At 43.5% G+C, this 18,670-nt stretch overlaps 1 protein-coding gene across 1 annotated transcript in view; it reads right to left on the bottom strand.

Moving 5' to 3' along the window:
• Positions 1–8,863: 8,863 nt before the first annotated feature.
• Lgi1 (leucine rich glioma inactivated 1) overlaps positions 8,864–18,670 on the bottom strand; it is a 42,499-nt gene continuing 32,692 nt past the window's right edge. The window contains exons 6-8 of the mRNA XM_005352206.3: positions 18,154–18,323; positions 17,706–17,870; positions 8,864–12,173 (exon numbers count right to left, since the gene is read on the bottom strand). Coding sequence (XP_005352263.1) covers positions 11,338–12,173; positions 17,706–17,870; positions 18,154–18,323 — 1,171 coding nt within the window. The 3' untranslated portion in view covers positions 8,864–11,337. The remainder of the gene's footprint in view (positions 12,174–17,705; positions 17,871–18,153; positions 18,324–18,670) is intronic.

Raw genomic sequence — 18,670 nt, 5'->3', positions numbered from 1 at the left:
CAGAAGAAGGAGGTTCTCTGTGAGTTTGGGGCCAGCCTGGTCTATAGAGTGAGTTCCAGGACAGCCAGGGCTACACAGAGAAACTCTGTCTCAAAAAAAATAAAATAAAATAAACAAAGCAGTCCAGTAATACCACGTGTCCCCTTTCCCTCTCTAATCTCCTTCTTCAGAGACAGACACTTTCAGCTGTTTTATCTGTTTCTAATGATACCTACTTCTGTTTTCTAAATGGAGTAGTGCCCATAGGCTAGAATTCCTTGCATTATCTGCTCCAGATAGACGTCTGTTGAGTTGTTAGTAGAGTAGGTGAAGATTTAGCTTTCTGGGCACTATCTGCTAGCACCCGCTCCATTTTCCTCCCACCCCATAGGACAGCGTGAGATTGCATAATTGAATGACTACAGGCTGCTTAATTTTGCGGTCCAGCTTTGTGGCCTCAGGAAATGCATGCACGCTGTCCAGTGTAGCGGGATGTTGACAAAAGTGCACACAGGTGAATGAAATAACCAAATGGGTTAAACTATAGGAGCCGCTGCATTGGCTCAGAGTAAATGTTTGGGTAATGTTGGCTTCTAGTTAAGTTTTGTTAATGTTAAATTAAAAATTGGTATTTAGGGACTGGGGCAATGTCTCAGTTGGTAAAGCGCTTGCTGCCTAAGCACGAGGACCTGAGTTTGACCTTCAGCACCACTGTAAAAGGAGAAAACCCGCTGTGGCAGTCTTACCCAGGGGTCCTGTGCTGGAGAGGCAGAGGCAGGAGAATCCCCAGGACTCATTGGTCAGTCAATGAGAAACCTCACACACACACACACACACACACACACACACACACACACACACACACACAAAAGCACATGCAGTTGTGCATACGTACATACATGTGGACTTGTGAACACCATTGCAGGTACATAAGAACACACACATAATTCTGTATTTAGATCACTGCAAATATGTAAATATTAGTCCCTGCTAATTACTATTCAGTCTTTCCTGTTTGTGTGACTTCTTCTCATGAAGCTAGTAACTGGATCGTTTTGCTACTTGCTTAGTTTTCTGTGAATCTAACTGATTCTCGAATCCTCCTAAAGCTCAACAGCAGCAACAAAACATCATCTCTCACAACCATCTTAATCCTGGGGTCATTTTGTTGCCTTTGCCATCTTCACAGAACTCTCAGAGCAAGGGGCCAGCGATCTGGCTCAGTAAGCAAAGGCACTTGCCACCAAACATAGCAACCTAAATTCAATATTGGGATTTACATGGTGGAAGGAGACAACCAGTTCCTGCAAGTGTCCTCTAATGCCACGTGGGCTGTGGCATGTGCATGGATTCAAGTAAACAAACAAATGAATGAATAAATAAAGCAACTTCTAAAAGGGAAATTTTGGAACTGCCACATCATCCTCATAGTTCCCTTGCTTCTCATCGCCTTGATTCTATTTTCAAATCCTGACCCTATGTCCCTCTCCTTCTCAGTTCATCCCTGTGTTATGGTGGAGGACATCTGCAGTATCTTCTAGGGAGAGACTCATGGGAAGTAGAAGTTATGGTACCAGAAGTCCCCAATACTTCCGTTTTCTGTCTGCTGCCAATAAGGCCAGGAAAACGGACAGGGTTGGCAGAGTCCTCGCTTTGATATTCGGGCTTTTAGGCATGTCGCCTGTTGGGAGAACTGTGTTTCACACTGGCTTCTGCTGAGCTTTGTGTCCTTAGCTCTAGAATCTTCAGTTGTCCGGACAGAAGGGGCAATAATAACATCATTGTGATAATTAAATGATTAAATGTGACGAAAATAGAATATCTCTCCCCCTCCCATCTTTTTCTTGTGGTTTTTCAAGACAGGGTTTCTTAGGGTTTCTCTGTGTAGCCTTGGCTGTCCTGGAACTCACTCTGTAGGCCAGGCTGGATTCAGACTCACAGAAATCTGCCTACTTCTGCCTCCTAAGTGCTGGGATTAAAGGAGTGTGCCACCACCACCCGACTTCAGAATTTATTTCAATCAACATTCTCAGGCTGCTGACCACAGGAGCGTGGGCCATCTAAAGACAGGAGGAATATACATGAGACAGAAGCTGCAGCATTTAATGAAAAACTGCCTTTAGGAAGCATGGAAGAGGGTGAGTTGCTCAAGCTTCGTGATGAGCATTGAAGGCAAAAGTGAGCGTTTTGTGAAAGAGCTCTTTCTCTTTGTTCACGCTCTATTCCAAAAACTCATCCTTTTTTCTCTCTAAACCTTGGTGATTCTGTGCTAAAAAATATTTCCCATTTGGTGAGTGAAATGTCACACCTGTCAAACACCAACATACCAAATGCTGCCTGCAGATCCTCAACCAGGCAAAGCCAAGTGAGCAGGAAACAGGCGTGTTCTGCAGCCTCATCCTGGACAGCGCAGCAAGTTATTCTGCAGACTCAGCGAAATCATCACAGTTGTCTTAGGACGACACTGGGATGCTGGACACTCAGGATCCATCCAGTCTAAGGAAGGTCGGATAGGGTCGAGCTTTTTCAAACCTCTGAGTTTTGTATGGTTTTTTTTTTTTTTTTTTTTTGCTTTTTTATATCCTCCTCTCCACCCCCACAACAGACTGGTTTTTGTTTGTTTGTTTATTTATTTGTTTTGTTTGGAATTGGAAAGGACTTGGAATCATCTGATCCAGTTCCAATATTTTATTTTTTTTTAAAAAAAATGAAGCCCAAAGAAACTTAAACATTGTATTTGGGCTTCACCATGCCCAGAGCTTTGGGGCCTCTTTACCAACCCTAGGCTTGGTACTGTTGGCATGCTGCTATTCCCTGGGATGTGACTGTTTATTCCAGAGATTCCAAAACCGAGACTGCCATCGTCAGCATCCTCCAGGGGGCATTTAAAAATGAAAATTCCTCTGTCTCATTCTGTAAGTTTTAGGTTCAGTGTGTATGAGGCTGGACCCTAGGGATATACATATGTTTGTGTGTGTGTGTGTGTGTGTGTGTGTGTGTGTGTGCTTAGTTAACTTTTGGAGCTCTTTTAAGGAACTTTGTAAAAATTGCATTAACGTATGTGTGCAGAGGAGAGAGGACCATGTGTGGACTTAGTTCTTTCCTTCCGACATGTGGGAACTCGGGGATGAAACACAGGTCATCAGGCTTGGCAGCAAGTATCTTTCCCTACTGAGCCATCTTTTTGGCCCATGTTCTGTTAGTTCTTATGTGATTTGTGGATGCCCAGATTAACCAAAGACAGAGATTAATGTTCCACTCTTCTCTCCTGAGTTTGACTTAAGATACTTTGAAAAAAATGACTCAATATCCTCAGGAAAACTAAGTCAGTAAGGGGTAAGTCTAGGCTATGAGGAAGCCCTGAAGGGAAATAAAAGCCATGCTGTCCTTGCCATGGAGAGGGTCATCTGAAATGGGAGCTCAAGCTGCAGAAGAACAGAAGGTGATATAGGAACACTGGCTCCTCTCCCAGGGTTGGATGGCCAGATAGACACAGGCTTCGAAACCTCCAAGCAAAGAGATTTTAGGCACAAGGGAAGGTGTGGCTTAGCCTGAGCTTCCAGCTCTGAGGTTGAGATCAGACCTCCCAGTGACATCATCTGGTTTTGCTTGTCCCAGCGTTCCCTTTCTGTTTGTAACAACACCTTGATTTTACTTCTGGTGGTCACTTTTAACTCACCTGTAGTCTGTCCAGTTCCCATCCACAGGTTCCAGAAAAAAGCATTATGACCCAAAGCCGCCAACGGGGCCAGATATCGAGCTTTCTTGTCTGACTGTCTTTGGACCACCAGCCCACAAATAATGACCCAGAGACTTATTATTAATTATAAAACTTGACTTTAATTTAGGCTTTTCCCCCAACTAGCTCTTAAAACTTAATTAACCTATATTTTTTAAATCTATGTTCTGCCACGTGGCTTAGTTATCTCCTCCTCCTCCTCCTCCTCCTCCTCTTCTTCTTCTTCTTCTTCTTCTTCTTCTTTTCTTCTTTTGTGATGTTTTGAGACAGGGTTTCTCTGTAGCTTTGAAGTGTCTCCTGGAACTATCTCTTATAGACCAGGCTGGCCTTAAACTCACAGAGATCTACCTGCCTCTGCCTCCTGAGTGCTGGGATTAAAGGCTTGCACCACCACCACCCAGCTGGTTACCTCTTCTTAATACAGTACATCTGGCTTGCTCTGTGAGGGATGGCAAAATCACGTGCCTAGATTCCTCCTAGTCTCTCCTGCCTAGCTATTGACCTAGCTCTTTGTTAAACCAATCAGAAGGCACCTTAGGCAGAGACCCAGCTTTACGATGTAAACAAATATTCCACAACAAGATCATTCTACCCTTTAGCCACAATGACTTTCAGATCTAGCATAGACCAATGAGTATCAGCCCTGAGATTTTGCTAGAACTACAGAGAAAAAGTGATCCCCAGGCTTTCTGCTGGGCCTGGTTAAGCTGGCAGGACCAATGACTGGAGTTGCTTGTGAATGCCTCCCTACCATAAAAGAAAGAAGACTTAGGAAGATACTAACACACAGAAATAAACAAACCCAAGGGGCAAGAAATGGCAGAGCTAATGGAAATATTTGGCTATATGGTTCAGGCATTTCTGAGGCTAGATACATGTGGTGGCTTGAATGAGAATAATCCCAGAGGCTTAGAGGTTTGAATGTTTAGTCCCCAGTTGGTAGAACAGTTTGGGAAGGTTTAGGTGGCGTTGCTGGAAGAGGTGTGGCACTGGCAGTAGGATTTAAGGTTTCAAAAGTCCAGGGCATTCCCAGTTAGCTTTGTCTCTTTCAGCCCCATGGTTACTGTCTCAAGACATAGGGTCACAGCTACTTTTCCAGAACCATGACTGTCTGCCTATTGCCATGTCCTTAATCAGATGGTCATGAACACCCTTCTGAAACTGCAAGCTCCCAACAAACTGTTTCTTCTATAAGCTGCCTTGGTCACTGTGTCTCTTCACAGCCATAATAACCCTGAGATAGTGCAGGTCATATTTTAAAGAGCTCAGTTTAAGTTTCTGTAATGCAGCCAACAGAACTCTTGACTCCCTTGATATCAAAGTGATCCGTATCTGTGGTAGAGACATGTTCATGTGCATTTGGAAAAATCCAGATAATTTAAATATATCTACTAAGCATGTGATTGCGATTTGAGACCAGGAAATGGGAGTCTGCTCACCCTCACCGGACACGTCTGCTTGAGACTAACATAAGCTCATTTAGGAAATTCGGCCATAGTCATCCAGCTAGAATGCAAGAAACCTCTCCTGAGTTCAGTTCTGTCCTCTTCTACATATGAATCACAGCACACCTTCTTAAAGAGTAAAGGCACACATCGCTCCTGAATAGAACTGCTCACGGGGACTGTGGTAGATTGCTTCATTCTGTCATTCAGACATGTTTGGCTTTTATTGGCACAAACGGGAGACAGAAGTTGGAAGAGCTATTTTTCACAGAGTGTTCCCTTCTCTCATACGCTATTGGCCACACTGAAACAAAAGCAAGCTTTATTAAAATAGAAGTAATTTCCCAGAGGCCAAAGTCCATCCATGAAAATGTGGGATAGAATATGTGTTGAACTATATTAGGGCGTGTTACAGAGTGACTGTTTAACTCTGCAAAGATGTGCTGCATTTATTGACACCGCACTGTTTAATCATGTAAAGGTGTGTTGCTTTTGTTTCTGCTGCACTTGTTTAATGTAAAGATGTGCTGCTATTTCACCTGGTCTGCCTAAGGCACCTGATCGGTCTAATAAAAAGCTGAACAGCCAGGAGCTAGACAGAGGAGGAATAGGTGGAGCTGATGGGCAGAGAGAAAAGTGGAGGCAACCAGTCAGCCAGTCAGCCAGGGGCCAGACAGACAGACACGGAGGAAGCAGAAAAGCAGGGTGGAAAATCTGTAGATAAGTCAACGAGCCTTGGAAAAACACATAGATTCATAGAAATGGGTTAATGTAAGTTTTCAAAAGCTAGCTAGAAACAAGCCTAAACTAAACTATCATTCATAGTTAACAATAAGTCTCCGTGTCATGATTTGGGGACTGGCAGTCCAAGAAAGCCTCCTATACTGCTGTTGTCTGCGTTGGAACACAAGAATGCCATTGGGGCTTCACCTGGATATCTGACCTCTCCACGCAGTAAATCTGACGGACTGTCATGGCAGAACCTCCTGCGTTTCTGTTCCATTGGCTTCTTCTAGAAGCCATTGCGCATCCTCATTGGTCACAGAGATGGATGATGCCACATATAGGAGCCTTCTACTTACCCTCTTGGCTATAGCTCCTCCTATACAGCAGGGTATCAGTTACCCAGTACCAAACCTGAGGATAAATCAGAATGGTCCAATCCATGTCCCAGTCAGAACTGCAGGCCATATGGAATATGGAGCTATTAAGGATGCTGCGTCAGCCCAGGAGAAGGCTCTGGGGGTTAAAGAACTTATTGTGCAAGCCTGGTGCCTTGAGTTTGATCCCTGGGACCCCCCGGTGGAAGAGAATCGACTCATTGCTCCTCTGGCCTCCACGCATGTGCCGTGGCACTCTCACACATGCCTACACACACACCACACATCACACACACTCAAAATAATAAATAATAAAAATAAATAAATAAGAGGCAGGGAAACGGTTCAGTGGGTAAAGGTACCTGCTGCCAAACCTGATGACCTGAGTTTGATCTTTAGAACCCACATGGCAAAAGGAGACTGACTCCTGACTCCTACAGGATGTCTTCTGACCTCCACAAATACACCAGACACACACACACGCACACACACACACACGCGCGCGCACACACACACAATAAGACAATTTCTTTAAAATGTGGCCATCTAGTAGGATCATTCAGAAGCTTAGATTTAATCTGCCACCTTCCCCATAATTAGCATTATTCATATTTTATAGAACACTAATTAACTTGTCTATGGCCATCAAACTAGAAAGAAGTCACACTGACTTACAAACCCAGGTTTGCGTAATTGTAAAACATATGTCACCACTATGTCTGTTGATCCAGAAAGAGGAATATTGGGGGTAGCAACAGGATTGGCCTATACATCAAAGACCTAGAGGACATGGTTACTATTGATACCAGACTCTTAAAGGACTTATTTCTGCCCTATTTGCTCATGGTTTACATGTTGGCCTTTGTAAATCAGCTTTAGTTACAAGGTTAGTAAATCCTTTAAGGTTACTTTGCTTTCTTTGTTCATTTGCCATGGTGTGCTGCACATATAGGTGTTTAATAAACATCCTCAATAAAATTGAACTTGTTGTATCCATAAGTATAAAACTTAGCAACGTGCTACTGCGGGCAGGTTCACGAATCTGTGTTTGTGTCTCTGGCAGCTTACAGAGTCCTGAGTTTTTAATTTAAATTTTGTCCTTGGGGCAGTTCCTGAAATGTTACCAATGATAGGTACCATCCAAGTGAATCTTTCTTTGTTTCTTAACCATCTAAATGACCATGAGCAACTCATCAAGCCCTTCTAAATGCTTCCCCATCTGTGAAACAATGCTATAATCTTAGAATTACAGAGGAAGGGATGATGATGCAGAAAAAGCACTTAATATAGTAGCTGGCTCATAGTCAGTACCCAGTAAGCATCACCTGTTATATCTAAAATATTAAAGGATGCATCTTATGCTACGGGGATTTTATTTATAACTGTTAAGTATACATGAATATACAGGGTAAAGGGAATGAAGGATAGAGAATCCCAGTGCCTGAGACAGTTTTGCTGAGATTGACATTTAGATCCTCAGCTTGGGAGGAAGCTCCCTGGATACCTCTCACTATCTGGCTGGGAATCTGCATTTCTCTCTGGGGTTATCATGCCAAAGGATATAGATGTTTAGAAAACACTGCTGTCACCTCCCTGCCCTTTTGGTTGTGGGCAATCAGGGGCAGGATTCTCTGCGGAGCTGGGAACTAGCTGTAAAGCAAGAGGCTGCTCCTTAGACAGGGAGTGCCTAGGCAACTGGGTTCTAGTTATTTGATTTCTGCCCATTCTCTGGGCTCTCCACTAGGTAGCACTGTTTTAGGAGCTCAAGCTTCAGGTAGATAAGATGGAAGAGTTACAGGAGCCTAGGATGTCATCTTGACCCTCAGGGATGTAAAGTCTGCTAAGAAAGATGACTATATCAACAAGTAACCACATGCAAGGCCGACTGAATTATGACCCTTTTCATAGTAAAAGTGATGGGCTGGCAAAGCCAGAAGAGGAGAAATCACATGTAACAGTAATGGGTAGGATAGGGACAGAGATTTCAAAATGTAGGAAAGTTGGGGAAAGAGTGTCCTAAGTGGCTGAGTAGGTGTACAGTTGCATAGCTGGACAGGGAGTGCACCCAGGTCCTGCCATCTGTGGCCAGAGGGGCTTGCATAGAATATTGTAGACATGGAGCATGGAAAGGCTGGCCTATGTCTATGAAAGACCTCAGTAGGGTCTTAATTTTATTTTCTCTGTCTCCCCACTCTTTTCTTGCCCTATCAACAGTCCCATATTTAGGCTGGAGAGTGAACTTTTGAGAGATAACACCTTGGGACAGGAAGCAGCTAGGCCTGACTGGCAGCCTAAATTCGACCAGCTTACCTCCATATTTCAGGCTTTAAGGTAAATTACACGTGGTCAGCAGACGACTGTGGAGGCCGAGTCTTTGCATCCTGAGCAATGTTCAGAACAAGGTGAGAACATCGGTATGATGTTGATAAAAGTCGCTAGCCTTTGAGAGGTAGAGTGGGATCCAGAAGTGTGCAGTGTGCTATGAGTCAGAGCCTACCAGGTAACTACTGTGTAAAATGCGTTCACACAGGCCGTTCTGCTCCACGTGTTTCATGTGCCCTCTGATGGCGGCCGTTGTACAACAAATCACCCCAAACATATCCATTTAAAACAACCACTTTATTATGCTCATAGAGTCTGTGTCACGAATTTGGACAGGGATATCAATGGATGGTTTGCTGCTCTCTAATGGCTGCCCTTCTGCTGGGAAGGCCTGATGTCGGGTAGTGATTTGATAGCAGGATCTGGAGTTGTAGGCTACGCAGGACTGGTGCTTGATGACGGCTGTTGGCTGTGACACCAGCTGGACCTGTTGACCAAAGCACCAGGAGGTGATTGCTCCGTGGGGTTTGTTTTCCAACACAGAACCATGGCCTCTGGTTAGTAAGACTTCTTATGCAGTGGTTCGGGGCTCTGCAGGCAAGTGTCCAAATTTACAAGGCAAGAAAGAGTTCCTGGTTTTCACGACCTAGCATGGAAGCCAACCTGTATCATTTTCACCATAGTCAATGAATTACAAGCAAGTCCCCAACCATTCAGACAAAGGACAGGTCAGTTAAATGCTGCCTCTTAATAAATTTGGGGCAGGGTCTCGCAGAGCATGGGGCGAGTGGTAGAGGCTGTATTTGGGGAATGCCGTCTGCTGCTCGTGTGTTTCCTCCCTTAACTCACTTCACCTTGGAAGTAGGGATTATCGCCCATCTTTACAAATGAAGAAGTGGACTCAGATGGGTTAAGTCCCTTGCATGTTGCAAATCTTATGCATGGCAAAGCTGGAGCTCCACCTGGACTGTACAAAGCAGGAATTCTCTAGAAGCATTTGATGCTGCTTATCAGAACAGAGGAAGAGGTGCTCTGCAGCCGGTGCTCCCAGGTGCAGGATCAGGAGTAGTTAAGCTATTTTCTCCTCTATAACCCTGAAGCCAGACCTAATATCTTTCCTATATAGGTAATAAAATCTAGTCCTTATGCACAACGGCCCAGGGTATTGCTCTTTGGAGACTGTGTCATTAGCATGGAGACCCCGTATGCCTCAGTCTACCAGACTTCTACGGGTCCTGGGGAGCTGTTATCTGCCCACCTCCATCCAGTGGGGAACATAAGCTAACTCAAAAGCCCTCCATAAAGGCAGCACACACAATAAGTTTGTGCCGGCAATGTCTTCCCCACACACTCTCCTTTGGAAATTCTGTCTTCCCTTAAGTCAAAGAAAGAGCATAGCTGTTCTGATGACATGCCAAGTCTAGACTGTTCCGATGAATCTACACACTCACTGTACTTTTTGCTCACTTCCATTCTTTTTCCAAGACTACAGCGGACAAGCATCACACCTGCTCCTGTATCAGTTTCCCACAACCACACTACACTCTCAACAAGTACTCGGAAAGTACCAGGTGGGTCAGAGGGGCTCACGGGGTTTGTTATAAGAGAAGGAGCCACACGTTTTCAAAACTGCTTTTGTTTGGTGCCGGGGACTGAACCCAGAGCCTGACACATGATGCCACACAAGTACTTCCCCATGAGACTGTATACCCGGCCTTTGAAAAACAGTTTTTTTGAGAACCTAGCATCTACACAACAGGCAGTGTGCAAGGTACTAATGACTCAAGTGGTCCAGAAACAGAAACCTAGACAACCAAACATGAGCCTGTAGGCACTGTGTGGCAGCTCAGTTACAGCAAATCCAGTGTCTAGAAGCAAAAATTCTTCATCATAGAGGGGGAGAGGCTTCCGGAGCCAGCAGGTGGGAGGCAAGTCCTGTACGGAAAGCTACAGCCTAGCAGCTGTCAGACGACGCTACAGTTAGATATCTAGAAAGTCCTGGATCAGGGGCTATTCAATCCTAAATCTTAAGTTTCTCTATAAGACAGCTGAGTGGCACTTTCAGCCAGGGCCATGAGGTGGCACAGGATGGCCCCCTCCGCATTACAGTCTAGTCTGAACATAGCAGGTAAACTCCCTTCCTCCCACTGAAATGTGTTAACCCTCTCATCTCAAAGTGTCCCTAAAAGTCATGACTTCTGAGCGTTTAAAACCCACTAATAGAACCCGGATAAACATGTTGATAAATTATGGGAAATCATGTTCATTTTTTTTAAAGTTTACTCAATATTCATACCATAAATCCTTGATCCAAATATAATCCTATTATATAAAACTATTTCCTCAACATACAATCAACAAGAATCAAACAGCTCTTGTAAATAATTACCTTTGGGATATGAAAGAAAATGTAAACATTTTATTTGGCAGTTGTTTCTGAACACGTGAATAAATAAATGGAAAAGTACATATGAATATTTCTTTATCGGAGTAACAGATACCATTAAACACTTATTTACACTTCTTCACTGCAAAGAACAGTTACATAAGGAAACTTTGTCTTAGAAAAGGTAACTTCCCACACCACTGGATTGGACAGCTGAGGACGGTGATACTGGTAGTGTTGGCTTTAGTAGTCTCGATGTTGAAAGGCATTCATCTGCTAGCGTGGTAAGAAGAGTCATCATGCACTGAGTTCATCCAGGTCACATACTGTAGAAAGTTTCCGATGGCAGCCGTGGAGTTTGGTGTCTCATGCGCTTAAGTCAACTATGACATGTTTGTAAATCTGCGTGTTCCCCTTAAAACTGGAAGCAAAAAGGAAATTACGCTTATTGATGGACACATGCGTGAACGATCTGGGGGCCTGAACGTTTAATTCCTGAAACTTCACAAATCTGGCTTTCTCCGCGTCCCAGTTATACACTTGCGTAAAGGAGTAATCACTTCCGAGGATTGCATATTGGTAGTTATTTATCTGCAGGGGCTGAAACACCATGGAGCCCCGCGATGGCATCCTCTGAATGTCCTGGAAAGAGGAGCCACCCCATTTCATGACTTTGGAGTCGCCGATGAATCTGGTCAAGCAGATGTACACGTCACCTTTTACAGAAAAGTGCTTCACTGCGTACACGTCCTCCATGTTGGGAATGTCAGTTTGGTTAGTGAATAGCTGCGTTGCTTTGCTCCACTGGTAAATGACAGGGCGCTGGGAACTACTGGACAGAATTAGGTGAGGTGTTCGGAGGGCCAGTGGTGGTCTGGCTATTTCTAGGTATTCCACATCGGTATCCCTGTACCAGGCATGTAAGGATTGGTGGGAGTAGAATCCGTTTCCGTTCCATTTGTAAATGGTGGTAAACCCAGCTTTGGAACTGTCAGCAACGACAAAGTACCAGTTGTTTTCGATCTTGAACGTTTCGATGTCATTGGGTTTTCGGATTTTGAGAACTTCGATATCCTGGATTTTTATGAATTTGTTGGCAAAACCGTCTCGCTTATAGATATGAGAGCCGCCAAACAGCTGGGCCACAATGACATAGAGCTGAGTGTCAATGATTATCGGCTTGCACACCACGGTGGACGTGCCTGAGGAAAGACAAGTGACATGTTAGTTGTATGACCGTCCTCTTTGGAACATGTAAGCACACAGGCTGTGGCTAGACAGCTTCCACAAAATTCAGCCTAAAAGGAGAGATCTCCTCGGTTTGTCAGACAGGACCAATCTCCAGGGCCAAACAGTGATGTCCTCGGGTTCTGGGTCTTTACACCCATGGGCCTTGTTATAAACAATGAAGTTGCCACGTCACATCTAACCTGCTCTAGACTTTTAGGGCACAGAGATACGACCTGAACACTTCCCTCTGACTTCCTGCAGCATGTTCTCCCTGACATACCTGAATTAATTTCCCTAATTTTAATTAAAAACTACCATTTCTGAACTTTGTCAGATCATTAAATTATTCCAACAACCTTGAGATAAATGTTATCTTCCCCTTTCTTATCTTTGTTTTTGTGTGTCTTTTTTATTTTTTTTTATTTTTTTATTTTTATTTTTTGGATTTTTCAAGACAGGGTTTCTCCGTAGCTTTTGGTTCCTGTCCTGGAACTAGCTCTTGTAGACCAGGCTGGCCTCAAACTCACAGAGATCCGCTTGCCTCTGTCTCCCGAGTGCTGGGATTAAAGGCGTGTGCCACCAACGCCCGGCTTTTATTTTATTTTTATGACTCTTTTTTTCATTTTACATATCAATCCCAGTTCCCACTACCTCCCCTCCTCCCATTCCCTCCATCTTCCCCCTACCCCACCATCCACCCTTCTCTGAGAGGGAAAGGCACATTGCTTTGAGAAAGGACCAAGGCCCTCCCTACTATATTTAGACTGAGTAAGGTATTCATCCAAAGAGAATAGGTTCCAAAAAGCCAGTATAAGAAGTACGAATCCTTAGTCATCAGGGAAATGCAAATCAAAATGACTCTGAGATACCATCTTACAGCAGTCTAAATGATTAAGATAAAAAAAAAAAAACCACCAATGGTAGCATATGCTGGAGAGGATGTGGAGAAAGGGAACACTCCTTCATTGCTGGTTAGGAATACCAACTTGTACAACCACTCTGGAAATCAGTATGACAGTTTCTCAGAAAATTGGGAATCAACCTACCTCAGGATCCAGCAATACCACTCCTGGGTATTGGATGTTCAATTATTCTACAAGGACATTTGTTCAACTATGTTCATAGCAGCATTATTTGTAATAGCCAGAACCTGGAAACAACCTTTATGCCCCTCAATCAAAGAATGAATAAATAAAATGTGATACATTTACACAATGGAGTACTACTCAGTGGTAAAAAACCATGACATCTTGAAATTTTTATGCAAATGAATAGAACTAGAAGATTGATGGAGGAAGGTCATTGGTTAAGTAAATAAAGAAACTGCTTGCCCTGATAGGTTAGAACATAGGTGGGTGGAGTAAACAGATGAGAATGCTGGGAGGAAGAGGAAGTGAGCTCAGAGACACCATGCTCCTCTCTCCCGGACAGACGTACACGATGAAGCAAGCTGCCAGGTCAGACATGCTGAATCTTTCCTGGTAAGACCGGTGCTACACAGTTTATTAGAGATGGGTTGATCAGGATATCAGAATTAGCCAGTAAGGGCTAGAGCTAATGGGCCAAGCAGTGTTTAAAAGAATACAATTTGTGTGTTGTTATTTCTAGTGTAAAGCTAGCCGTGCGGGAGCCAGGAGGGACAAAAAGCAGGCCTGCAGCTCCTACTACAGAAGATGTGAGGTAACCCAGACCCAGAAAGATGAACATGGTATGTACTCACTCATAAGTGTATATTAGCTGTAAAGCAAAGGATAACGAGCCAATAATCGTTAGAGAAGCTAAGTAACAAAGTGAACCCTAAGAAAAACATATATAGATTCCCCTGGGAAGAGAAAATACACAAGATCTCCTGCATCTGTTTTTTGACACAGAGTTTTACTATATTGTGTCCAGGATGGCCTCAAACCCTAACTCATGCGTCTCCTACTTCCACCTCCTAAATATTGAGACTAAAGGTGATTACCACCATGCCTGCTCATCTTTCATTTTTTAGATAAGCAAACTCTTCTAGACTCAGAGGGACTATCTGATACCAAAAGACAGAGCTGGGATTCAAATATGGGCCTAGCTGAGTCTTTGGATTATTTGTTTATTTAGACAAGTTCTTATTATATGGCCCTGGTGGGTCTGGAAGTCATTGCTGTGTAGACCAGGCTGACCCGGAACTTTAAGACACTGACTATAGGAGAAGATGAAAAGGCAGAGGAAGCTTTGTGAAAAGTGAAAGAGGAGCAGGCACTGCCATGGGCAGATGCTCTTTAAAGATATTTAAGGAGAACCTCAGCTAAAAATAAGTCTGTCAGTGGGCTACGTTGGTGTCTGTTAGCAACATTTAGAAAAACAGTCTTAACTCATAGAAGGAGTTCAGCGCTTGGAACTCCAAAGACCTACAGAGCAAATCTACCCCAGACTTTTCTGACTACAGCTCTAGGGTATTGAGGGAAGAAGTCCTTCTAATAATTGAAAATAAATTTGAGGTGCTCGTGTGTGCGCACGCATATGCACGCGTGCGTGTGGAGGTCAGAAGTCAAGCTCAGATGTCATTCCTCAAGTGTTATCATCTTGGTTTTGGAAGTAGGGTCTCTCACCGGGACCTGGAGCTCCCTAACTAGGATAAGTTGACTGGCCCATAGCCACAGGGATCCTTCTGTCTCAGCCTCCTCAACGCTGGGATTACAAGTACATGCCACCATGACCAGGATTTGTTTGTTGGTTTGTTTTGTTTTGTTTTTATGGGCTCTAGGGATCAAACTCAGATTCTCATACTCCCATAACAAACCTGTTACCAACTAAACTATCTCCCCTGCCCTTACTCGAAACTTCTTTCAAAGCTAACCTAATTGCATAACCTACAAAAGATGATTAGCTTCTCTCCTGCATAATGAGGGTTACAGGGTGTGAGGGATGGCCTTCAGATTTCATCTTTGGTGTCCATACAGACTGATGAAGCGACTGTGACTGTTTGACGAGCTTGCATTGAGAAGGATTCTATGGATACACATGTATTCTGGCAGAAATAATACCCCAGGTATTATGACAGGCAGCCACGTCTGTCCATGTTGGAGAGACTAGTAGCCATATGATGTGTTATTGATGATCTGTATGGTTTGAATATGTGCAAATCCCCAAAACCCGTGTTGAAATGTAACTCTCAGGGCAACAGTCTGAAGAGCTGAGACCTCTAGGAGGTGATGAATTCACAGCAGTGGAGCCCACAAGGGGCTTGAGAGAATCATTTTAATCTTTCTGTCCTTCCTTTTGCCCTGTGCATAGAAAAGGGGTGTCTTTGAAGTAAAAGGCAAGTTCTTATAAGACATTGAATCTGTTGGACTTTCCAACTCCAAAATCTTGTAAGAAATACATTTCTGTTGTTTATAAATTACCTAACCTAAGGTGTTTCATTACAGTAGCAGGACCAAACTAAACTGTCATCGCAAACAAAACCTCTGGGAGGCTACAAGCAGGTCATTCATTCCTTTCGAGTTCTAGTCTACAGTGCCAACCAGACAAGCTGAGCACAATGACACATGTAATTCTAACACTTGGGCTGAGGCAGGGGATTGTGGGTTCAAGACCAGCCTTGATGACACAGCAAGGTCCTGAAAAAAACAGTGGCTGAAGGAATGTGCATGCATCAGAAAATCTCAGGCTCAATATCACGGAGTTCAGCTACTCCAAACTGGAAAACCCAGGAAGAAAGAGAAGCATGACCTTTCGTGAAGAGAAAGGGGGTTCTAGAAGAATCTCGGTTTGGATAGATAGTTTCACCCAGGGGAACTCAGTATCAAGCAAGGACTATCTATTTGGACATTTGACTTGATGGCCCACTGAGAAAATCTAATTAACAATTATGATCCTTTGTACCTTGTCTAGCGGTAAGCCTTCTGCTCTCATTTGCTGGAGACAGAGTTTCACTACATATCCCAAACTGGCCTTAAATTCTTGATCCCCTTGCTACAGTCTCCCAAGTACTAGGCCTACAAAGGTATGAGACCCTGCCCAGGTAATGATGGCAAGAGTGCACCACCCTGCTTAGCCAATGGTGATCTTTTATGAGGAGGTTGGGATGTTCTTAGGAGCTGGGTTCAAGATGTAAGAAAATAACAGTTTTCAGAACTGTTTTGATTGGTATTTTACAATTTTGAAAACTGTTGAAATGGGAACAATACTTAAGAGAGCTCTCCAGTAGCATTTTTGTGGAGAAAAAAAAATAGATTCTATAAACAAATTAAGAAAAACATTGAAAGTAGGTTTCCACACTGCAGGAGTTCTCATAATTTCTAATATATTTATTATGAGCCTCCAAGAGGCAGATATGGCTTATAGATTTATTGGACCACAAAACCCTTCTGGTTTCAAGGAATACATTAACATTTTATTTAAAAATGTGCAGCAGAGTTTGAGAGTTGATCTAAAATAGCCTTCTTATTTAATTCACTTACTTTGAATTCAAGCAAATTTAATTATGATAACCATATTTTTAAGCTGTGTATATTCCTTTATATGTTTGTGCTGATCACAAATGTGTCTATACAAACTTTCTTAGAAACAGGAAACTGTTTATTTCCATTTTTCTTTCTTTTTAAAAAAGTTCTCCCCCCCTCCCCGTGTGTGTGTGTGTGTGTGTGTGTGTGTGTGTGTGTGTTTTGTGTATATATGTATTGGGAATGCACTCACCCACGTGTACATGCATGGAGATCAGAGGCCAATGTCTGGTGTTTTTCTCAACTGCTTCTCCACTGATTTGAGACGGGGTCTCTCACTGAACCTGGAGCTCAATGATTTGGCCACACTGCTTAGCTAGTGAACACCTGTCTGAGTTCTCGAGTGCTGAAGTTACAGACAGATACCACTATGCCAGGCTTTCTACCAGGATGCTAGGGACCCAAACCCAGCTCTCCATCCTGTGTAGTCAGTCAGTGCAGCACACAGAGAGCCTTCTCCCCAGCCATGTGCCCCCTTTGGTTTGTGGCATTTTGTTTGTTTGTATGTTTTGGGACAGAATCTTCCTATGTAGCTGGGATCAGTCTCCTGGTCCCCCTGCCTCAGCTGCCAAGTGCTGGGATGAGCACCACCAGACCCAGTTTATTTTATCCTCTTATTTTAAAGTCAGGAACGATGAGAATGCAGTGAAGGTGATGGCCTTGTCTCACTAAATGGTGGCAGAACCTAGATTAGAATGCAGCACTATGATTCAGAGCTTTTACTCTGAAGAAGAAGAATCCCCCTTTGGAGTGCATTTAGTATGCTCACTATTGTGCTAAGTTTCTTAAATACATGATCATATTTCATTATTCACAACCCTTGATGTAGGATAGGTACTGTTCTTATTTACAAGTACAGGAGTGAAGGACTAGCTACAGTTTAGCAATCAACCTCAAGTCAGTAAAAGTCGGGGTCAACGCCACCAAGACTAGTCAAGGCATTTCTTCATAAACTCCTGTTTCTGTTGCCTTGGCCAAGGCAGTTTAATGCTGTACTCAATATTGTTAGGCTCGTCATACCTGTAATGTTGTCATAATTCCGAAAGGTCTTCTCCACATGGTCCCATTCCAGGAAAATGCATTTTCCAGTAAAAGGCTGAGCGATGACCACATACTCATCATTCATGTAGGAAAAAGTGTCTATGGACAGTGACTGATAAGGCAGATCTTGAGACTTTGCAAATTCTGCAAAATAGGAAAGGAGGATGAACAAATGTGAGCTAATACTAGTGCCTTGCTCCTTGGCTAGATCCCAAATTCTCACAAGAAATACATTTATTTCAGAGAAATGGTAAAATGGCAATTCTGCTGTTTAAAAGCATGTAAAGTTTTAAAGGCTCATAATGTTTCACACATTAAATTTCTCAGATGGTTCTTAACATATTTTTAAAAAATCAATTTTTATACTTGCAAAAGAATGGAGCCCTTTAAACAATCTTCTGCTGTAAAATGGGTTTCAATACATTACCTGTAATGATACAATCAAAATCCTTGGGGGAGAGGCTATTGATCTTGCGTTTCTTATATTCCGGGGGGCCTTCACAGAAGATGTCTTCCACCGTTGCATTGGTGTGGCTGAGCCATTCGACCAGCCACTTCAGTTTACAGTCACAATTAAATGAGTTCCCTCTCAGGTCCCTGAAAGAGAAACCTTGGCTGCATTTGCAGTACATGGGTCCTGTCATGACCCATGCATAACTTCATCTTCAGCATTAGCCTGTACATGCTCTAGCATCTGTGTTGAACTTGCCTGACTGTCCATCCAGTTTAGGCTCTGAGAGATAACAGAGCACCCTTAAAGGCCAGCTTAGAGCCTCCTAACCTAGCCATGTTTGGAAGCAATGGTTCCATACACTAAAAGAGTAGACTCAAGAGCTGGGAAGTGGTGGCGCATGCCTTTAATCCCAGCACTCGGGAGGCAGAGGCAGGCAAATCTCTGTGAGTTCGAGGCCAGCCTGGTCTACAAGAGCTAGTTCCAGGACAGG

The sequence above is a fragment of the Microtus ochrogaster genome, chromosome 8 (assembly GCF_000317375.1).
Source record: "Microtus ochrogaster isolate Prairie Vole_2 chromosome 8, MicOch1.0, whole genome shotgun sequence".
NCBI classification, from domain to species: Eukaryota; Metazoa; Chordata; class Mammalia; order Rodentia; family Cricetidae; genus Microtus; species Microtus ochrogaster.
The sequence above is the reverse complement of the archived record's forward strand: the minus strand, read 5'-3'. Positions and strand labels throughout refer to the sequence as shown.